At 55.5% G+C, this 17,388-nt stretch overlaps 1 protein-coding gene across 1 annotated transcript in view; it reads left to right on the top strand.

Annotated features, from left to right (window-relative positions):
- Positions 1-17,388, top strand: part of MARCH4 (membrane associated ring-CH-type finger 4) — a 126,541-nt gene that overhangs the window by 96,092 nt on the left and 13,061 nt on the right. Inside the window, exons 2-3 of the mRNA XM_006028688.1 lie at positions 2,784-2,939; positions 10,027-10,219. Coding sequence (XP_006028750.1) covers positions 2,784-2,939; positions 10,027-10,219 — 349 coding nt within the window. The remainder of the gene's footprint in view (positions 1-2,783; positions 2,940-10,026; positions 10,220-17,388) is intronic.

The following is a 17,388-nucleotide window of genomic DNA, read 5'->3' as shown; positions in this document are numbered from 1 at the left end:
GTAGGGAAAAAAAACTCACAACAATCAAGAGAAACGGATGCAGGGAGCTAATTTCCATCTCTAATTTCTCTGTCTTGTTTTCAGTTGATTTTTGTGAGTGGAGGAGAGGCCCTGGGGCTGAGAACCGCTCACATGTTAAGCACAGTTGACGGATTGTTTGTTTTTCAGCTTGATGTAAAATCAGAGATTAGGTGCTTTCCTCTGCCGCGCTAAGGATTTATTCCTTTAATATGCCCATAGGTTGTGGGCTTTTGGACGAACACCTGCTGCGTACAAAATTGGGGTTGGTACGTGCGACTAGCAGTGCACCCTGCCCAGCAATATCATCATTCACACTGCTGGAGGAGCAGGCCATAAATCAGGTTTCTGCTGGATTTGCAAAAAAAACCAAAACAACCCCAGAGAAAGAAGGGGTTGCATCTCTCTGAATGTTTTACCAAGTCCTTGTTGGAGACGGTCGCTCTCTCTGGGCAGGCAGCAGTCTGCAGGAAGGGACTTTCATCCCAGTTGGCCCAGGAGGTTGACGCGTGTCCCCTTTGCCCTCAAGAACAAGGTCAGATTTCACCCATTTGTCGATGATCAGGTCAGAAAGGACCGTTGTGATTTTGTGCCCTGGCCTCCTATGTAACACGGGACATATTGTGCCTGCTGGAGGAGAGCTTTGAGCTCTTCCATTAGCCTGGAGGCTGCCTCTCTTCTGTCCCACACGGGTCTCCTGTGACCCTCCTAGCTCTTGCCTTCTCCTTGTATGCCCAGTGACACAGGCAACATCTCTCATGTATGCAGTTCATTCTCACTTTCCCTCCACCCTGTCGTAGAAGAAGAGCGTGCAATGAATCCTAGACCCGTAGCAAAGGAGGGTGGGAAGGGACCTCGGGAGGTCACATCTAGTCCAACCCCTGCTCTGAGCAGGACCAGCCCCAACTCCATTATCCCAGCCAAGGTTTGGTTGAGCCGGGTCTTCAAAACCAATGTTCTAGGTTTTCTTTTTTCCAAAAAAACCCCAATACATCCTTTTCTGTGTGTGTTGGGAGAGGGAGGTCAAAAGTTATGGCAGGCACTTGGAGCTTGCATGGCACTGCTGCTAAGACGTTAGCCCAACCCTTTGGCTGGAAACCATTCAGAAAGCACGTCTACATGTGTGCATTTGCTGTGCAGTAACCAAAATTACTGCACAGTACGGGTGCACGACTACATATGCACACCCCTACTGCACAGTAAATATGGTGACCTATGCCAGCTTGAGCGTAAATTTGATACCTGCATCATGAAGGTATTGAATTTACACCCGATTACTTACTGTGCAGTAACGCATGTGTGGACGCCTTACTGCGCAGTAACACTTTAGTCCCAAGTTAGTGCACACACAGCCTTTAAGGCTCTTTAATGCCTGCACACGTAGATGCTGGCCTATTCCCGCTTACTGCACAGTAAATTTAAGCTGGCGTAAATGCACATGGAGACACACTCAGAGTGAAGCAAAATCCCCAGACCTCAAGCTCAAGTTTGGGCAGATAGTTTAAATCCTTAGAAATCTTTGCTCACTTCTTTTCTTCTCAACCTCGCTACTTTTCTCTTCAGCAGGTCCCTCTTGGCCCAAGAACTGCCCTATTTTTGGGTGAAAAGCACATTTTTTGAAATGCTTAAATTCTAGCCTCCTTTTGCATCAAATCCCACTCGCGACAAACACCGGGCGGCCGGCCGATGGGAGCCGGTTCGGAAAGTAAATAGTTATTTACGATTTTGCTGGAATCCCATGAAAAGTGACGTTTCTGGGTCACCCCGTGGAGCTGCGCGAAGTGATTAACATTTTTGCATTAGAGCTGATAAAAAAAAGCATCAGTCTTGCCCAGCTCAGCTCTCCGCCTCCTGCGGCTCTATGACCCCAGCCCGATCCCCGGGAAATCGTGAGCACTTGCCTTTTGCTTTCAGTGGCCTTTCACATGGGACAGCGAGGAAGGAGAAACACCCCTGGCTGTATCCTCCCACGTCCTGCCCCGACACGGGGAGGGTCTGCCCTGCACCTTCAGTAGCAAAGGGAAGATGAGGATTAGGCTGTGGGAACGGGAGCTTCATCTAGAATAAGACGCCTTGTGCCCTGAGTGCCACGGGGAGGTCTAGAGGTGCCCTGTCTGCCTTTCCCTCTCCTCCTTCCTGGGGACAATGTACTTCTGCCGCATAAGGCTTTGAAGCCCCAGAGCAAATCTGAGCATCCAGTAGAGATCCATCAGGTGGCTTGAAACCAGCTGGAAATGGGTCAAAAGCCTAATGGGGCAGTGCCGTTTTGGCAGGTGACGGTGAAAGGACCCCCTGTGTTTCCACGGGAAGGTGGCAAACTTTAGCAAGAGAGCTCTCATGCGGGTTCAAATGTGACGGTGCTGCCCTGGTGTCCCCAAGCCCCTGCAAAAGTCTGGGAGGCGATGAGCCAGCGCCCGTCTGGACAGGGTCTGCGTGGATTGCATGTCAGGGCCGGGTTTGTCTCCAAAATGAGCTGGGTCTGCGGGTCATCCGAACCAACGTCTGGGTTTTAGAACGGGCTTGCTTACAGGGTTGGATTAGTCCTGGCATTCGAGAGCTTTTCCCCGCAGATCATGGTAGAAATAGGCAGGAATTAGAGATGAGCCTGAGAGACCCATTCTGATCTGGGCAGGAGCTTCATTTAAAAAGAAATTCAGGGAAAAGGTGGATAATGATCCGGTTTGGCCGTGGCAATGAGGCTGCTGGGGGTGGGGGGATAAAAGGCAGGTTCCTCTCCCCACTCACAACCTGCCTCTCTCTTGCAGGGGGAGCTCCTGAGCCCGTGTCGCTGCGACGGATCGGTGAAGTGCACGCATCAGCCGTGCCTCATCAAGTGGATCAGCGAGCGGGGCTGCTGGAGCTGCGAGCTGTGTTACTACAAGTATCACGTCATTGCCATAAGCACAAAGAACCCCCTGCAGGTAAAGGTACTAGAGATATTTCAACGTCTATCTTTTCCCCCTATTGCTGTCACTGGGGTATGCGCCACGTCTCCCGGCGTGTCCTCTCCTGCACCGCGCGCAGTGACCGATGGACCGATTAGCGCTGGGGTCTTGCTCGTGCCCCCTGACTTTCCATCCCAGGCACTTTCGAGGCTTTCTTGAGAGCTGTTTTGCCGACGCCTAAATGTTGCTGCGCAGGGGTGGGATGTTCGGTCACCGCAGCGACACGAATGCTAATGGTTTGTATTCGTTAGACCAAATGGAGCCTTTCCCTGGAAGACCCCCAGTGCTGCCCAGTTCTGCGAAGGATCGTGTCCTAGCTTGATGCTGGTGCAGGATCTGAGGTCTGAGACCCAGATTTCAAGCTGGGGAATTAGCAAAGCTCCCTTAGAGTCAGATGGACAAATGCCCATTCCCCAAGCTTCAAAGGCACATTTTAGGAAGCCTTTTGTGGCTCGATTTAAACACCGGGCAGCTTATATCATCGTCATAAAGAGCAATGAGGCGATAGCATCGCAATCACAGAGCTTTCCGCTGGGCACTGGAGTCAGGGGGGAACAGGGGACCTTGGCAATGCAAAGTGTTCATGCTCTGTTTCAGGCTTCACAAACATGGGGGCTAAGCGCAGAGCTCCTGCTTCAAAAAGAGGAGGTATTGGACTGAATAGCTACAACATGTGCATTCATCCCCGAGTGCACAGAGACATACGTGTTGGAAAGACAGCCCCAGCTGCACCTGCGCTCTCTCCAATTCTCCCCCAAATTCATCCAGTCCGTGCTTGTATGCACCATGCACGCCCGAGCCCACGCGCACAGGCCTGAGCGTGACCTGCGCACGCATGCTTGTTGCATTACAGGCCATGCGCTACGAGAACAAACTGCTGGGTTTGCTCTGTAGCACTCTTGCTCCCTGGATGATAGGGGCTTGGTCTTTAAATGTCTGGAGGACGTGACTGCATCTGCTTAACCCCTCGACAGCTGACTGAGGAAGAGGCGTGGGGCAGGGTTCCCATGGGGCATGGCCTCCTCCGGTTGCATTATGTCGATGGCAAGGTTATGCAGAGACACAGTGTCCGTGGCTTGTCTTCCTCACAGCAGGGAGATCAGAAGTTCTCTGTTTGTCCAGGCAGGGAGGAGGGACGGGGGGCTTTCCCTCGGCCCATTAGCCCGCCTCTGTTCTAGGGGGGCTGGACCACTTCATTGTGGGTGGGAGAAATAAGTCATAGGATCATAGAAAATGAGGGTTGAAGGGAGCTCAGGAGGTCACATCGAGTCCAATCCGTGCTCAAGGCAGGACCAGCCCCAACTACATCATCCCAGCCAAGGCTTTGTAAAGCTGGGTCTTAAACACCTCCAAGAATGGAGACTCCCCCACCTCTCTGTGCCAGTGCTTTACTACCCATGAGATGTTTTTTCCTACTATCCAACCTCAACTTCCCTTGCTGCAGCTTGAGCCCATTGCTCCTTGTCCTGTCATCTGCCCCCACTGAGAACAGCCCAGCTCCATCCTCTTTGCAGCCCCCCTGCAGGGAGCTGAAGCTGCTATTCAATCCCCCTCGGTCTTCCCTTCTGCAGACTCAATCAGCCCATTTCCCTCAGCCTCTCCTCACCAGTCCTGTCCCCCAGCCCCAAAGCCATTTGCATTGCCCTGCACTGGACTCTCTCCAACGTGTCCACATCCTTTCTGCAGTGGGAGGCCCACAGCTGGACACAGCACTCCAGATGTGGCCTCCCCAGTGCTGAATAGAGGGGAAGAATCACTGCCCTCGATCTGTGGCAACGCTCCTACCCATGCAGTCCAGGATGCTGTTACCCTTCTTGGCACCAAGGGCCCACTGCTGGCTCCTGTTCAGCCTCTTGTCCCCTGTCCCCGCAGGACTTTTCTGCAGCAACAAACACAACTGCTTTTCATAGAAAGGTGGGCTGGCAGGGCCCTCGGGGGGGTCCAGCCACCTGCTCAAGGCAAGATCCTCCCTGTCTGAACCTGGATTGGAACCAGTGCCTTCAAACTGGTGTAGCCCCATAGGTACTACCAATAGCCAGAGTCCCTGGTGCTCAAACCATGTTATGTTTAGAGCCCAGACAGTCCCAAGCAAGTTCAATGGCACAAAATTGCTCTCATAAGCCAAGGCTTCCTTTGCAGTTCAGCGCATACCTCACACATGTGCATGTGCCCAGCGTGTGCTCCAGCATGGGCTGTACATGTTTCACCGACGCTCCGCACGTGTGATTTGAGGGCAGCGCTGCACACACAGCACATGCATGTGCAGGCTTGTGCTTGGGGCAGAGAAGCTGTAGCAAGAGAGCAGGGCTCATATTTAATTCGAGAGGATCCTTTCCAACCCCTGGGCTGCAGCGATGCTTCCACATTCCTGCACGCACCACTATTAAATTAGCCCCCTGGCATTAGCCGCTGGGATTCCCCAGTGCTGAGAGCTGATGCCTGGGGGCAGCGAGCGTCTCAAACCTGCCGCAGCCAGGGGTGGAGGTGTCAGCGGGAAGAGAGCTCTGGTCTCCAGCCCTCCCTGCCCCTCATCGGGGAGTGACAGAGGCACCTCCGCAGCTCAGCGCGGCGTCGCAGCTCTCCTTAGCCCCAGCGCTGCAGACGTAGATGATAGCTTTAGCCCTTTCCTCCCACACTGGGTCGGGAGGGGTGTATCTGGGATGAGATCTAAGGGCATTTCACTGCATGCAGCAAAGTGGTGCCAGGAACCATAGGAAACCCCAAAGCAATTCCTCTGGGAACCCAGATTGGATGACCGCAGGGGTCGTCTCGTCCCAAACTCTGCACAGATGCGGGGTTCGCTGTTCCTAACCCAACTGAGCTGCTTCTTGCAGGGAAAATAGCACTTCTTTTTCATTCCCAAATCAAGCAGATCAGCATCCTGATCCTCACTGGTCCTGCTTTGAGCAGGGGGTTGGACTAGATGACCTCCTGGGGTCATTTCCAACCCTCATTTTCTATGTGGGGAAACTGAGACACGGGGTGTTGACATGACTGGCCCATGGTCAGGCAGCAGGGCAGTGGCAAAAGCTAGAATAAACCCAGGTTTCAATGCTCTTACCCAACACACCACCCACCACAGGTCCCTCCTGCATTGCACTGTGCACCCAAGAGCTGAACCTGGTCCTTTGCTTTTAGCAAAAGCAAGCGGGGTCTGAACAAAGCTCCCAGGTCCAAAACCCTCCCGGCTTTGGATTCAGACACAATGGTCACTGTGTAATGGGTGGCCCATTTTAAAGTTTTGCAAGGCTGCTAGGTTTGAGACCCTGGAGCTGAGGTCAGCTGGGTTTGGACCTAGACACACCGTCTGCTTTGCATGAGGGCTGCTCTGCCCCCATCCAACCGCGTGTGTGAGCAGGCGTATCAGAACTTCACACCTGTCTCTGGGGCAAAAACCTCGAGAAATGGGGACTCTTGTCCCTGCTCCCCGCAAAAGAAGCTGGTGCCTTCACAGCCGTGCCATCTAAGCTGCCCGGGGTCATGTGCATTTTGCTTGGGCTTCCTCTGAAGAAAGAGAAGGAAACCCCCCATCCTCTAGAAGACAACAGAGGGAAGATTCCCGAAGCTCTGGGAAAACCATGAAACGATCATGCAGCAGATTAGCACATGGCAAGGGACCTGCTGTATTGTCCCAGGAAAAGCTCCAACTCTGTATTCCTCTCCAAATCCAAAGGCCGAACTTCTCTGTATTGAGGCCCAGGGAAGCGGCTGAGACTGGAAGTTGTTAGAGCGGTGAAAATGAACCGAACTGATGGACGTCAGGGTGGGAGCGTGTTGGGGAGGGTTTTCTAGGAAGCAGCCTGGCCTCAAGAAGGCACAGTGATTTTCTTTGGTTCAATACGTGGCGTGATCCTGCCTTGCCGGCGCTGGTAGAAATCCAGAGATCGCTGCAGCCACTCCAGTGTGACATGCATCAAGCCCCAAGGTAGCACCAGCTGTTTCACCATAACACCAAGAGGCTCCAGCCAAAGTCCCCGCTGCGTGGAAGACCGAAAACCCAAGCCACGGGGAACGAAACGCCGTCCCAAGCACTGGAGCTACACGATGCTACGGTGTGAAAAACAAATGGGAAGAGGCGGGGTGGCAAGAAGATGAGCACAGTCTGCCATCTGTCCAGCCAGTCTAGACTCGGCATAATCACGAGGATCCGATCTGGGTCTAATCTGAACGTGCAGAGACACTTGGATCCAAGGTTTCTGTGCAGAACGGCACGGGCATCCGGCAGCCCGGCTCGGCGAGGGAGCGCTGGCTGGCGGAGGGCGGCTGGCTCGAAGGAGAAGAGCTGTTTCCGACGAGTTTGGTGTCTGCCAATCCATCAGATGCCCGTGCTGTCGCTTGCTCTGAAAAGCGGGATGCCGAGCTTGCCGAGCTGCACCTGCTCCCATGAAGAGCTCCTCTAACGCTGTCTGCTCCAGAAGAGCCCCGAGGTCGGCCCAGCTCCGCGGCACGGGTTATCCACAGCGCTTTCCACGCCCCGGGAAGCGCCGCTCTTGACGTGCAGCCCACGCACGCCGTGCCTTGTTCAAGGTGCGGCACGAACATTGCGCAGCGCTTACCTAGCGTACAACGGTCATTAGAGACGGAGGAAATGGCCCTGGCTTATTCTCTTTGTCTGACAGACTCCCTCGCTTCCGACTTCCCTCATCTTGGTTTTGTGAGCGATTGATATTTTAACCTTGCTATTACATGAAACAAGTGTTGAGGGGGCTTTCTTTTTATTTTGGCACCTATACTTGTGCGCTCAAAACAAGAGTGGCAGGATGACTAAAACAGGGTGGCCCTTGTAGGAAGGGGATGCTGGCAAGAGCTTCAACTCGCATGTACCAGTGACCTAACAACAGGGAGGTGTTGTGCACGTGCGTGTACACGTGCACACGCACACTTAGCAGCCAAGGAGGTAGGTTGGGAAGGCAGGTGATGTTTGTAAGGCAGTTCACTACGCCCTCGTGATAGGGTCTTTACGAGACATGGGCCACGTCTACACGAGACACTAGCGTTGCAGGGCACGAACCGTGATGCGACGCGACTGCACGGTAGTAACGAGCTAGTGCGCAGTCAGCGTCACCACGATGCCCGTGCGGAGACATTACTGCGCAGTAACACCCATCATTTAGTACTTGGGTATCTGTTACTACTGCTGCGTGTGTGTGCCAAGTGGCTGCTAGTCACAGAAGAAGGGCTACGGGAAGGTCCCGCGGGCAGCCACCGGTGTGTTGCAGTACGTTGGCTCCCTGCTTGCGTGGGCTGGATTTGACCCCTGCGCTGAGGGCATACCTGCAACCTGAACGGCCACCAAGAAGCAGGTCGTGGCCTGCCAAGCACACATGCAACCCTGCAAATGCAGCACCGTAGCCACCTCAAAGCCTGCCCGAAGAAGCACCTCGCACTCAGCGCCACGGTGCCGGCTGCCCCGTGCCCGCGCAGATCGGCAGTGGAGGGGTGGACACAACCTCTTTAAAGACCTGTTGCCAAGACCAGCGTCGCGGTTTGCCGGCAGATGGTGAGCCGTCTGCCGCCTCCCCTTGAGAATGAAATGAGGCAGGATGATTTGGCTGGCACAGAGATGGCTAGACTGGCTTGGTGTCCAGCAGGCTGCCATCCTGGCTCCCAAGTGAAGATAGGGCAAGGGAAAGGCCCCAGAGACCGAACTCCTCCTTCTGTCCACACCAGAGCAGCAGGGCAGGATGGTTTGATGCTGGCCTCGTGCCCTGAGCATTTGGCCATGCTGGATGGAGCCCGCTGGAGGAGGAGAGGGGAGCGTAACGCTGGCACCTGCCTGGACGGCGGTGTTTTGGTGCACACGAGGAAGGCCGGTAGCAGTGTTTGGGGTCTGAAGTGGGGGTTGTTGATGGTTTTCCCCGTCGTTTCCATGCTGGTTCGTTCCAGTCTCTGAGAGCCTCCATTGCATGCAGAGATCAGCTGTCCCTTGCCAGGATGGCCCGTCTCCCCTGCCTTTTGGGAAAGGTGGCTGTGTACGGGGAAGGTGTCCAAGTTCAGTCTCAATCCCTCTCAACACTGACCTTTACAGGGAAGCAGCAAGACACTTCCCTCACCAGGGCAAACCGAGTCCCTGCAGTGGGAGTAGCGGAGGCATGCTGTATTTCCTTAGGGGCCATGCACATCCATGCTGTAGCAAACCGATTTCCCATGGGGAGCAGGTTTAGCATCACTGGTCCTTTAGAAGTGGCTTCACCTGTCCCCTAGTGCAATGCACACATCACACGCCTGGTGAAAAAGGGAGCCTGGCCACGTCTGCGGTGTGCCCTGGGGGGATGTGTTGCCTCCACAATTTCATAGATTTCATAGACATCAGGGCTGGAAGGGACCTCGGAAGATCATCGAGTCCAGCCCCCCGCCCAAAGGGCAGGAAGTCAGCTGGGGTCATAGGATCCCAGCAAGATAAGCATCCAATTTGCTCTTGAAGGTGTTCAATGTAGGTGCTTGAACCACCTCCGGCGGCAGGCTGTTCCAGACCTTGGGGGCTCGGACAGTAAAGAAGTTCTTCCTTATGTCCAGCCTGAAACGGTCTTGAAGTAGTTTGTGACCATTCGACCTCGTCATCCCTTGGGGCGAAATGATGATCCTGCTTTGTGCAGCGATCGTGGGGCACAGTCTTGGTGGCACTGTCAATGTGTTTGGTGGCACCTGCTCATGCCTCACCATGGTGGCATCGCCTCCTGAGAGCCTGGCTTCTGGCTGAGGCTTCAATCGGGAGCCATTCCCGCTCTCTTTGCCCGTGTCCGGGGAGCGGGGGGTTGTTCCCGTTGGAGTTTGTTCTCTCTCTGAAGTCTCAGCCGGACGCAGGATTCTTGCTTGTCTCCATTTCTAGGACGTGGTGCACCATGACTGTGCTGGGTTGCTCCACCCCAGAGACAGCTGCACATTGGTGGTGGGCAAAACAACCCATTTGAATAGCAAAGCACACTGGGATGGAAAACCACCAGGCAGTGGGGGGGGGAAAAGCAATAGTCCACCAAGGAACTAATCTCCTTTCTTTTTCCTTCCTTCCTCCCCCCACTCTCTTTGCCCCTCAACGTTGCCTCCACCTTCCCCCCCCCCGCAGTGGCAGGCCATCTCTCTGACCGTCATCGAGAAGGTTCAGATAGCGGCGGCCATCCTGGGGTCCCTCTTCCTCATCGCCAGTATCTCGTGGCTCATCTGGTCGACCTTCAGTCCTTCCGCCAAGTGGCAGCGCCAGGACCTGCTCTTCCAGATCTGCTATGGGATGTATGGCTTCATGGACATTGTCTGTATAGGTGGGTGAACGCATTTCTCCGGCACGGGGACGCGCCCAGCCAGCTCCCTCCTCAGAGAACGGGGGTTGCTGCTATCGAGCCGCGTGTGGATTCACCCTGCCCCTTTCCTTAGTCGTGCCCCCTTTGCAGACATAGCCCGAACCCGCAGATCTCATCGACCCAGAGGTGTTTTATGTTGGCCGGGGAGGTGTGAGAGTGCAATCCTGAGTGCACACGCGGAGAGGCTCTGGGCTGCCCGGTGAAACGGTGTCCACTATAGCACTTCACTTTTCAGCTGTGCAAAGAAGTGATGAGAATTGAGTTGCTTGAGCAAATTAGCACTGAAAGAGAGAGAGGGGCAGCTTGTCTTCACCCCCAGATACTCATAGTGTCCCTTGGCTTGGTAGGGCCCACAGTTGGCTTCACTGGGGCTCTTTTGGTAACATGCAGCGAGCCACCTGATACCCACAGAAAACAAGACAGAGCCCAAGCCAGGGACATGTCATGCAAAGCCAGGCCATCCTAAGATGACACCTCTTGAGAGCACGGTGAGTGCAAGGTCTGGGCCTTGCAGCTGGGACCCCAATCGTTTGTGCTTTGCCAGCTGTAGTGGGGGCTTTGCTTCCCAGGGAAGAGTGCAGCCTTGGCCTTTGCTCTTGCAGAGGGAGGAACCGGCTCTTGTGGCTGCTGGAGATCCTCCGTGATCCATCCTGTCAGCAGTTTAGAGCCCATGTCAGGTGGTACCGCAGGTCTTATTAGCACGGTGGGTGTGCCCGTTCCCCTGCAAACACCGCTGGAGCAGTCTGCTAAGACTAAGCCCTGTGATCACCTTGATTGCAGTTCCAGGCTCGACCGTGGCTCCCACCTTCCTCCTGGTCCCATGCTGGGCTTTTCGCTACCCAAAAACCTGCTCCAGCGATAGCTCCAAATTGTCCCTGCCCAAGAACAGGGGTTTCTGCGGGCCAGGAAAGCAGAGCTTTAGAGGCAACGAGGCATGAACTTAGGAGAGCAAGGGAAGGGCTTAGAAACTGGACAGGGCAAGGGCAGTCTGCAAAGGAAAAAGCCGCTTGAATCCCAAGACTTCTGGCTCCGGGGTGGGAGGGAAGCTGAGGTCAAGAGAGAGAGCGACAGCGAGTCTGAGTCACGGCTTGTTCCACCCACGAGGACCTGAACGGTGACACTGCCGTGAGCCGGCCACGCAGGGCAAAGAGGGGCCAGGCAGATGGAGGCACCTGGGCCAGGGTCAGGGAGGGGAGAGAGCTGGAGGCCACTGGCAGGTGAGCAGGAGCTAGTTAGGTAACAGTGAGATGCCCCAAAAGGCATGTGATGGTGGAGACAGAAAGGGAGATTCACATAGCAAAGCCACCGGAAGAGAAGCTGCAGAATCACTGGATAGAAACAGCCACGGCCCTTTGGCAGCCTCAGCAAAGGGGCCACGGTCCGACCTGGCCCCTCGCAGCATCCTGAAGAGCCCGGTCGTGGGGGAGCTGCAGGGTTGCTCTATTGCACAAGCTCCAGAGCTCCCCGGTTTGCCCCAGGGAGTAGCCGGGGTGTATGCATGGCTGCAAACCCCTCCGTCTGCACAGCCCCATGGCTGCAAGTGCCTGCGGCATGAAAGGATCGTGGCCTCTGGGGCGAGGCTGCGTCTCCGGGTTGTTTCCGTGGCTGCCGACCGTGCGCTCTGCTTCCCATCAGGGCTTTTCGGTCCTTGGAGGCAGCGATTCTTGGAAGAGGCTCTAGCCAGAGGGCCCCCACGGGGCTGCCTGAGGGAGAGGCAAGAGGCTCTCTAGCATCTGCTGGCTGCTGGGGCGGCCCAATCCTTGCTGCAGCAGAAGATGGTGGGATGGCAAGTGCCATGTGCACCACTTGTACTCTGATGCAGCGCTTGCTGGGCAGCAAAGGGGCACGGGGTGCACTGCACATGCAAGATGTGGGAGACGTGTGGGGTCGGAGCACGGTCCATCGCGCCCCAACCATCTGCCTCATCACCCAACACTTTCCCTTCCCAGCAGAGCCCCGTGACAGCTTGGTATCCCGGACCTGGGCCAAACTCATACCTCCTTGCTCAGGATGGGATTGAATTTAGACGTTACCTTGGCCGACTGTGGTCCTGACAGTGCAGTGTCCTGAGCTGCCTTGCTCCAAAGGCCCTGGTTGTGCAGGGCAGGGTGAGCCCTGGCCCTGGTGAGCCTACCCATGCCTAAGCAAATGCATGAAGACCCAGAGATCCTAATCGGGTCACACTCACCACGTGAGATCAGCTCAGCATCCCCCTGCCCTCTCGGAGGCCTGTGGTCCCCCGATCTGGAGCAGAAGCCGCTGAGCCCGGCCACAAAGCTGTGCGGGCTACGCTGCGCTGGGGATTGCTTCTCCTGCCACAACCCAAAGCAGCACGCCTTTGCTCTTCCTCCCTGCCTGGCGTGCGTTTCGGACGGCAGGGGAAGGCGGTGGGCTCCTGCGGAAACCTCCAGGCGAGTTTCAAGGAGGCAGGTGTCATTCCCGAAGTGGGCAGGAAGCCAGGGCAGGATGAGATGGCACCTTACCGAGAGCAAAAGCACCATCAGCTCTTTCGGTCACGTGCATGGACAGATCCTGCAGCAGCTTGAGGCCCCAGCATCCAAGCCCAGCCCGCTGATTCGGTCCAAACGCAGAGAGAAGGGCATCGCTTGTTGGCCCATCGACACGGGAGTCTTTCCTGGATGGTCTCTCGTGCAAGTATTGACCCTGCTCTAAGCTACCGAGGTGGCGAGCTGCCAGCAGCCCCTGTGTATAAGAAGGGATTAGCCGGTGCTATTCTTGTCTCTGTCTGGTAAGGGAATCCGTCAAGGGCAGGGCACGGCCAAGGAGGCAGCTGATCACCACCTCAGCAAAGCCTGGCAGGGACCATCACATCCTTATCAAGCATCATCACTTCACAAGCAAGGGAGGGTTTGTCTACCCTGCAGCCATCAGGGCAGGGGTGTCCCAGGGAGCCTGGCTTGCATCTCGCTCGGGGCATTTGCACCCAGCGAACACGCGGGGGACGCAGGAAGGGGAGGGGGTGGACGGCAGCCCATGGGCAGGGAGAGGCTGAGGGTGATATCCAGCAGCCAGGGCCTTCAAGAGGGTTATCTGGCATGCATGCATATAGGGAGAGTGAAAAAGGAGCTGGATGAAGCATGACAGGGACCACGGGAGCTCGGAAACTGGTTGCGAATCCTAAATGAAAGGGCATGTCAGGATTAGCCGATCCCCTCTCCCTCATCATGGTTCAATCAGGCACTGAAGTGTCTTTGGGGGTCACACGGGCAGGCAGCGACCTGTTGAACAGCAAGGAGCGTCGCTGGCTAATGAAAGAGCATCAGGGCCCAGGGAAGAAAATCCCCAGCTCAGCTCCGAAGGGGAGCTGCGTTTTGGGAGGCTGATTAGCGGATCAGGTGTGCAGGCACGTGGCTGTCCTCAGCTCGCTTCTCCAGAGCTTCCCTTTAATGAGGCTGCTGGGGGCTGGTCCTGCAATTAGCCCGGTGTGCGACGCGCAGCGTTGGCATAGAGGGGCATTCACGGGGCTGCAAGCCCCATATGAGCATCCATCGGCTCCCCACACTTTGTTTGCCCCCAGCCGGCATTGCTGCCAGCGTCTCACTCCTGTAAGCACCGGATCCTCCGTTGTTTGAAGCTCTCCCACCTTTCCTTGGCAGTCCGGCCCTGGGGGGATTTGCCTTCACAACAACAAGCTCTCTGCAGCTCAATAGCACGCAAGACAAGCAAAGCAAGGCCATTCATCCTGCCACCGATCCCCGCTGGCATGCCATAGCAATCCATTACAAGCCAGGAAGTGTGTGCCCGCTGTTTTTAATCCCAGCTGCCAGCCAGAATAATCAAAGGCATCCAGTACGTCTGACGGCATCTGTGCGCCACCGTCGGTAATAACATCAGGAATCAATAGCCAATTAAAACTGATCCGCTGCGCTTGATCTTTCATAGCGCGATGGGAATGGTAATTAATGAAGCTTCATGGAGACCGTCACAATTCAGGCTTCCTGTCAGGGCTAATGTGGTTTCATTGTAAGTGAGCTCAAAGGAAGCGCAGCGCCGGTGCGGGCTGTACCGACGGCGCACGCACTTCCACTCGCATCCTCAAAGGTGCCTCGTTTCCCCCAAAATCAACGATGCACCTTGGAGGAACTGAGCCTTCCTCCTCTGCACATCACACCGAGCTCGTTGCGAGCAAAGCTAGCCGAGCCATAATGAGAATAATTTCAGGGGAGACATCGAACGCGAGCGTGGTCTCCGCAACACAGCCTCCCCGAGCCCGGTCCATTTGGTGCGAGTCAGGCCTCTATGGGTCTTGTCTACATCTCTGTGCCAGGAAGTCTGTAGGCGAGCTCCACACTGGGAATGCCCCAGTCCCTCTATATCCACCTTTGAGCCTCCAGCAGGCTGGAAAACAGGCCCCAAAAGGGGCTCGGAGAAGCCACACTGCGTCTGAAGCAGTTCTGGGGACTCAGGTGGCCAAGCCACGATGCTCTCTGTCCTTCCTGGAGTGGTACAGAGAAGCCTGAAAGTGTTATGCTCCCTTGCAAGTCCCAAGACCAGAGAGGGATGTCCCAGCTAATAGCTGCAAAATGGAGCCATCGAGCAAAGGGAGACTATGGGGGCCCCTTCAGCTGAGAGGAGTCACCCCTAGGACGCAGCACGGGCGTGGGGCTGTACGGCTATGGATCACCTCTGGCTGCGGTGCAGCCGGTTGTGTGAGCCATTTGCACTGCTGTTCTGCCGGAGCAGGTTGAAGTGAGCTGCATGCACACGTGTGGCGCGCGTTCCCTCTCCCAGAACTGCTCTGTTTGCGTTTTCTCTGTTCCTTCATCTGAAATAACGTCTGCACCGAGACACTGGCTTTTGCATCTCTGAAAACCAGCTGTGGAGAAGGGGGACAGAGCCTGCCTGTAGCTATTGCCCCTGTCCTGTCCCAAGGGAGGATCCCCCATCTACACAGCTGGCTCGGATCTTGCATGGCCCTTATGGACAGATGGACAGGGCCTGGGGTCTCTGAGCAGATCAGGCAGTTAGAGAGGAGTTCCTGGTTGTGGGCAAGGCTGTGAACCCTGCTTGTGGCATGCCCAGTCTGTGTGTGTGTGTCATGGGCTTGCACCATGGCACTCTCAGCCCCTCTGGGGTGGGTGAGGCAGCAAACTCAGAGGCCAGGTCACCAGCTCCTAAGCTGCAAAGGTAGGATCTCTCTTGCAGAACAGCTCAGGAGATATTTTCCCCCCATGCCCTGCAGACAAGCCTGGGTGCATCCCGCTCTGGGTCTCTCTGCAGGTGCAGGTGCACAGTGCACATCCTGGACGCGAGCGCAGGCGTCTCGGCACCTTTCCCTAGGGTGCACGTGGCAGCGCTGACCCAGCAGAGGTGGATCGAGGATTCACGAATGGCAGGTGACAGACCACAGAGGAGATGGCAGCAAGGTGCAGGTGGAGCCCCCAGGCTGGAAGGAGACACCAGGGAGCCGACCAGGGGGCAGGCACAGGAAGGGGTTGCACACCTGCGCTGCCGACCCCGGCTGACACAGGCTCAGGGGAGCCCCCACCTCCACTCCTGGGTCAGCACTGAAATAAATGGTCCCGTGTGACTGGGCACCGCTGCCGTGCACGGGCAGAGTCATAAACACTTGTCTGTGTGTCATAGGTCCTGTATTGTGGATGGAGATTCATTCCCCTTCGGCTCACTTGGTGGAGGTCTTCTGTGCCTTCCTTGTATGTGATATTATGCTGCAAATAGCACGACCTGGTGATAATCTGTTAGGACATCCACCTGCGAACCCGAGATGTGCCAGGCTGCTTTGTCCAGCCGAGTCCTGCCCAGCTGATTTTTGCTGTTACAACCTCTGTCCTTGTGTCCAGTGCAAATGTTTTCTGGTGAACACACGTTGCGATAGGCCTGGGCGTCCCTCCATTGGGTTTCCACCAGGTGTGGAGCTGGTTTCTGGCTAATCCAAATGGGCTTGAACTAGTCATTGTGGCCACCAGGATAGAGACTAGGAGGTGATCTAGCTCTCCTAGGAGAATCCAGACCAGGACAGCCTACCTCCCTGCAGCAACAGACCTTTCATTGAAACACAATATAGTCCCCGTAGCGGTGGGTCAGCTGCTGTATCGTCCCATGCATGCGGTAAAACCTTCTGCACTGAGAGCAGGAGAAGAAGTCTGCTGTTCTGATGGTTTTGGCACATGGTGATTTGCTTTCCAAATGTCAGCCTTGCCTGCTGGTGCCCTTCCACGCTCTGCATGGCACCTATTATTTGTGCAATAAGATGCTTTGGGCGGCAGTGATTTTGGTGGGCTGAAAGGTGAGGGATGGGGTCTAAAAAGCAAGTCTGGGAAGCCAGAGAAGATGTGGTTGTTGCAGCAGGTGAGAGACAGCTAGACCCCGGGAAATGAGAAGAACAAAAGGATTCCACGGAGGCGGTCACGGCCAAACGAGTGGAAGGTAGCAAGAGCATCAGGGAGGTTTTTTTGGAAGAAACGATGGGAGGGGAGTTGAAAACACAGCTTGCGAGCCTCCCCGATGGGTTGGAGTTGTAAGCAGTGATAGAGGCGATGGCAGAAAAGCAAACCTTTTGCTTATTGCCATCGTGTGCAACCCTGTCTCCTGTTTGTCTGCAAAGAACCAGCCTGCCCTGGGGCACTGCATGAATCATCCTAATAACAGCACTGTCCAGGCAGATCTCCGCCCTCCGCTCTTACTGCTGGGAAAAGCATCATTTCTAAATGGCTGGAAGTATTGGAAACCCAACCACGGCAGCAGTGAGCTAGGGCATGAGGAGGAGGATTTATTGTTTGCATGCCCCTGGCACACAGAGTCTAGTCTGGTTCCCCTTGCATTTGGGGCTGTATATATATTACACCGAAAGACCGTCTGTGTCCCAAACAGTCAAAGAGTCCCCAGTGCAAGTATAGGCAAGAGACAGGGACAGTGAAACAGTCCTGGTGGGGCACCGGTCCGAGCACACCAGCGGTGGAAGCAGCGTCAAGTTTTCGTGTGGGCTTCCTGGCAACGGAGAGTTTTAAGGATGCTTAAGGATGTTTTAAGGATGCAACTGGAAGAGCAGCAGGACTATGGAGCAAAGTGCTCAGGGCAGCTGGGGAATTTCCTTCGCTGGAGGGTTTCCAGGGGAGGTTCTGCTAAGATCTGCTGGGGCCCTCGTTTCT

The sequence above is a fragment of the Alligator sinensis genome, unplaced genomic scaffold, assembly GCF_000455745.1.
Source record: "Alligator sinensis unplaced genomic scaffold, ASM45574v1 scaffold991_1, whole genome shotgun sequence".
In the NCBI taxonomy this organism is placed as follows: Eukaryota; Metazoa; Chordata; order Crocodylia; family Alligatoridae; genus Alligator; species Alligator sinensis.
The sequence above is the reverse complement of the archived record's forward strand: the minus strand, read 5'-3'. Positions and strand labels throughout refer to the sequence as shown.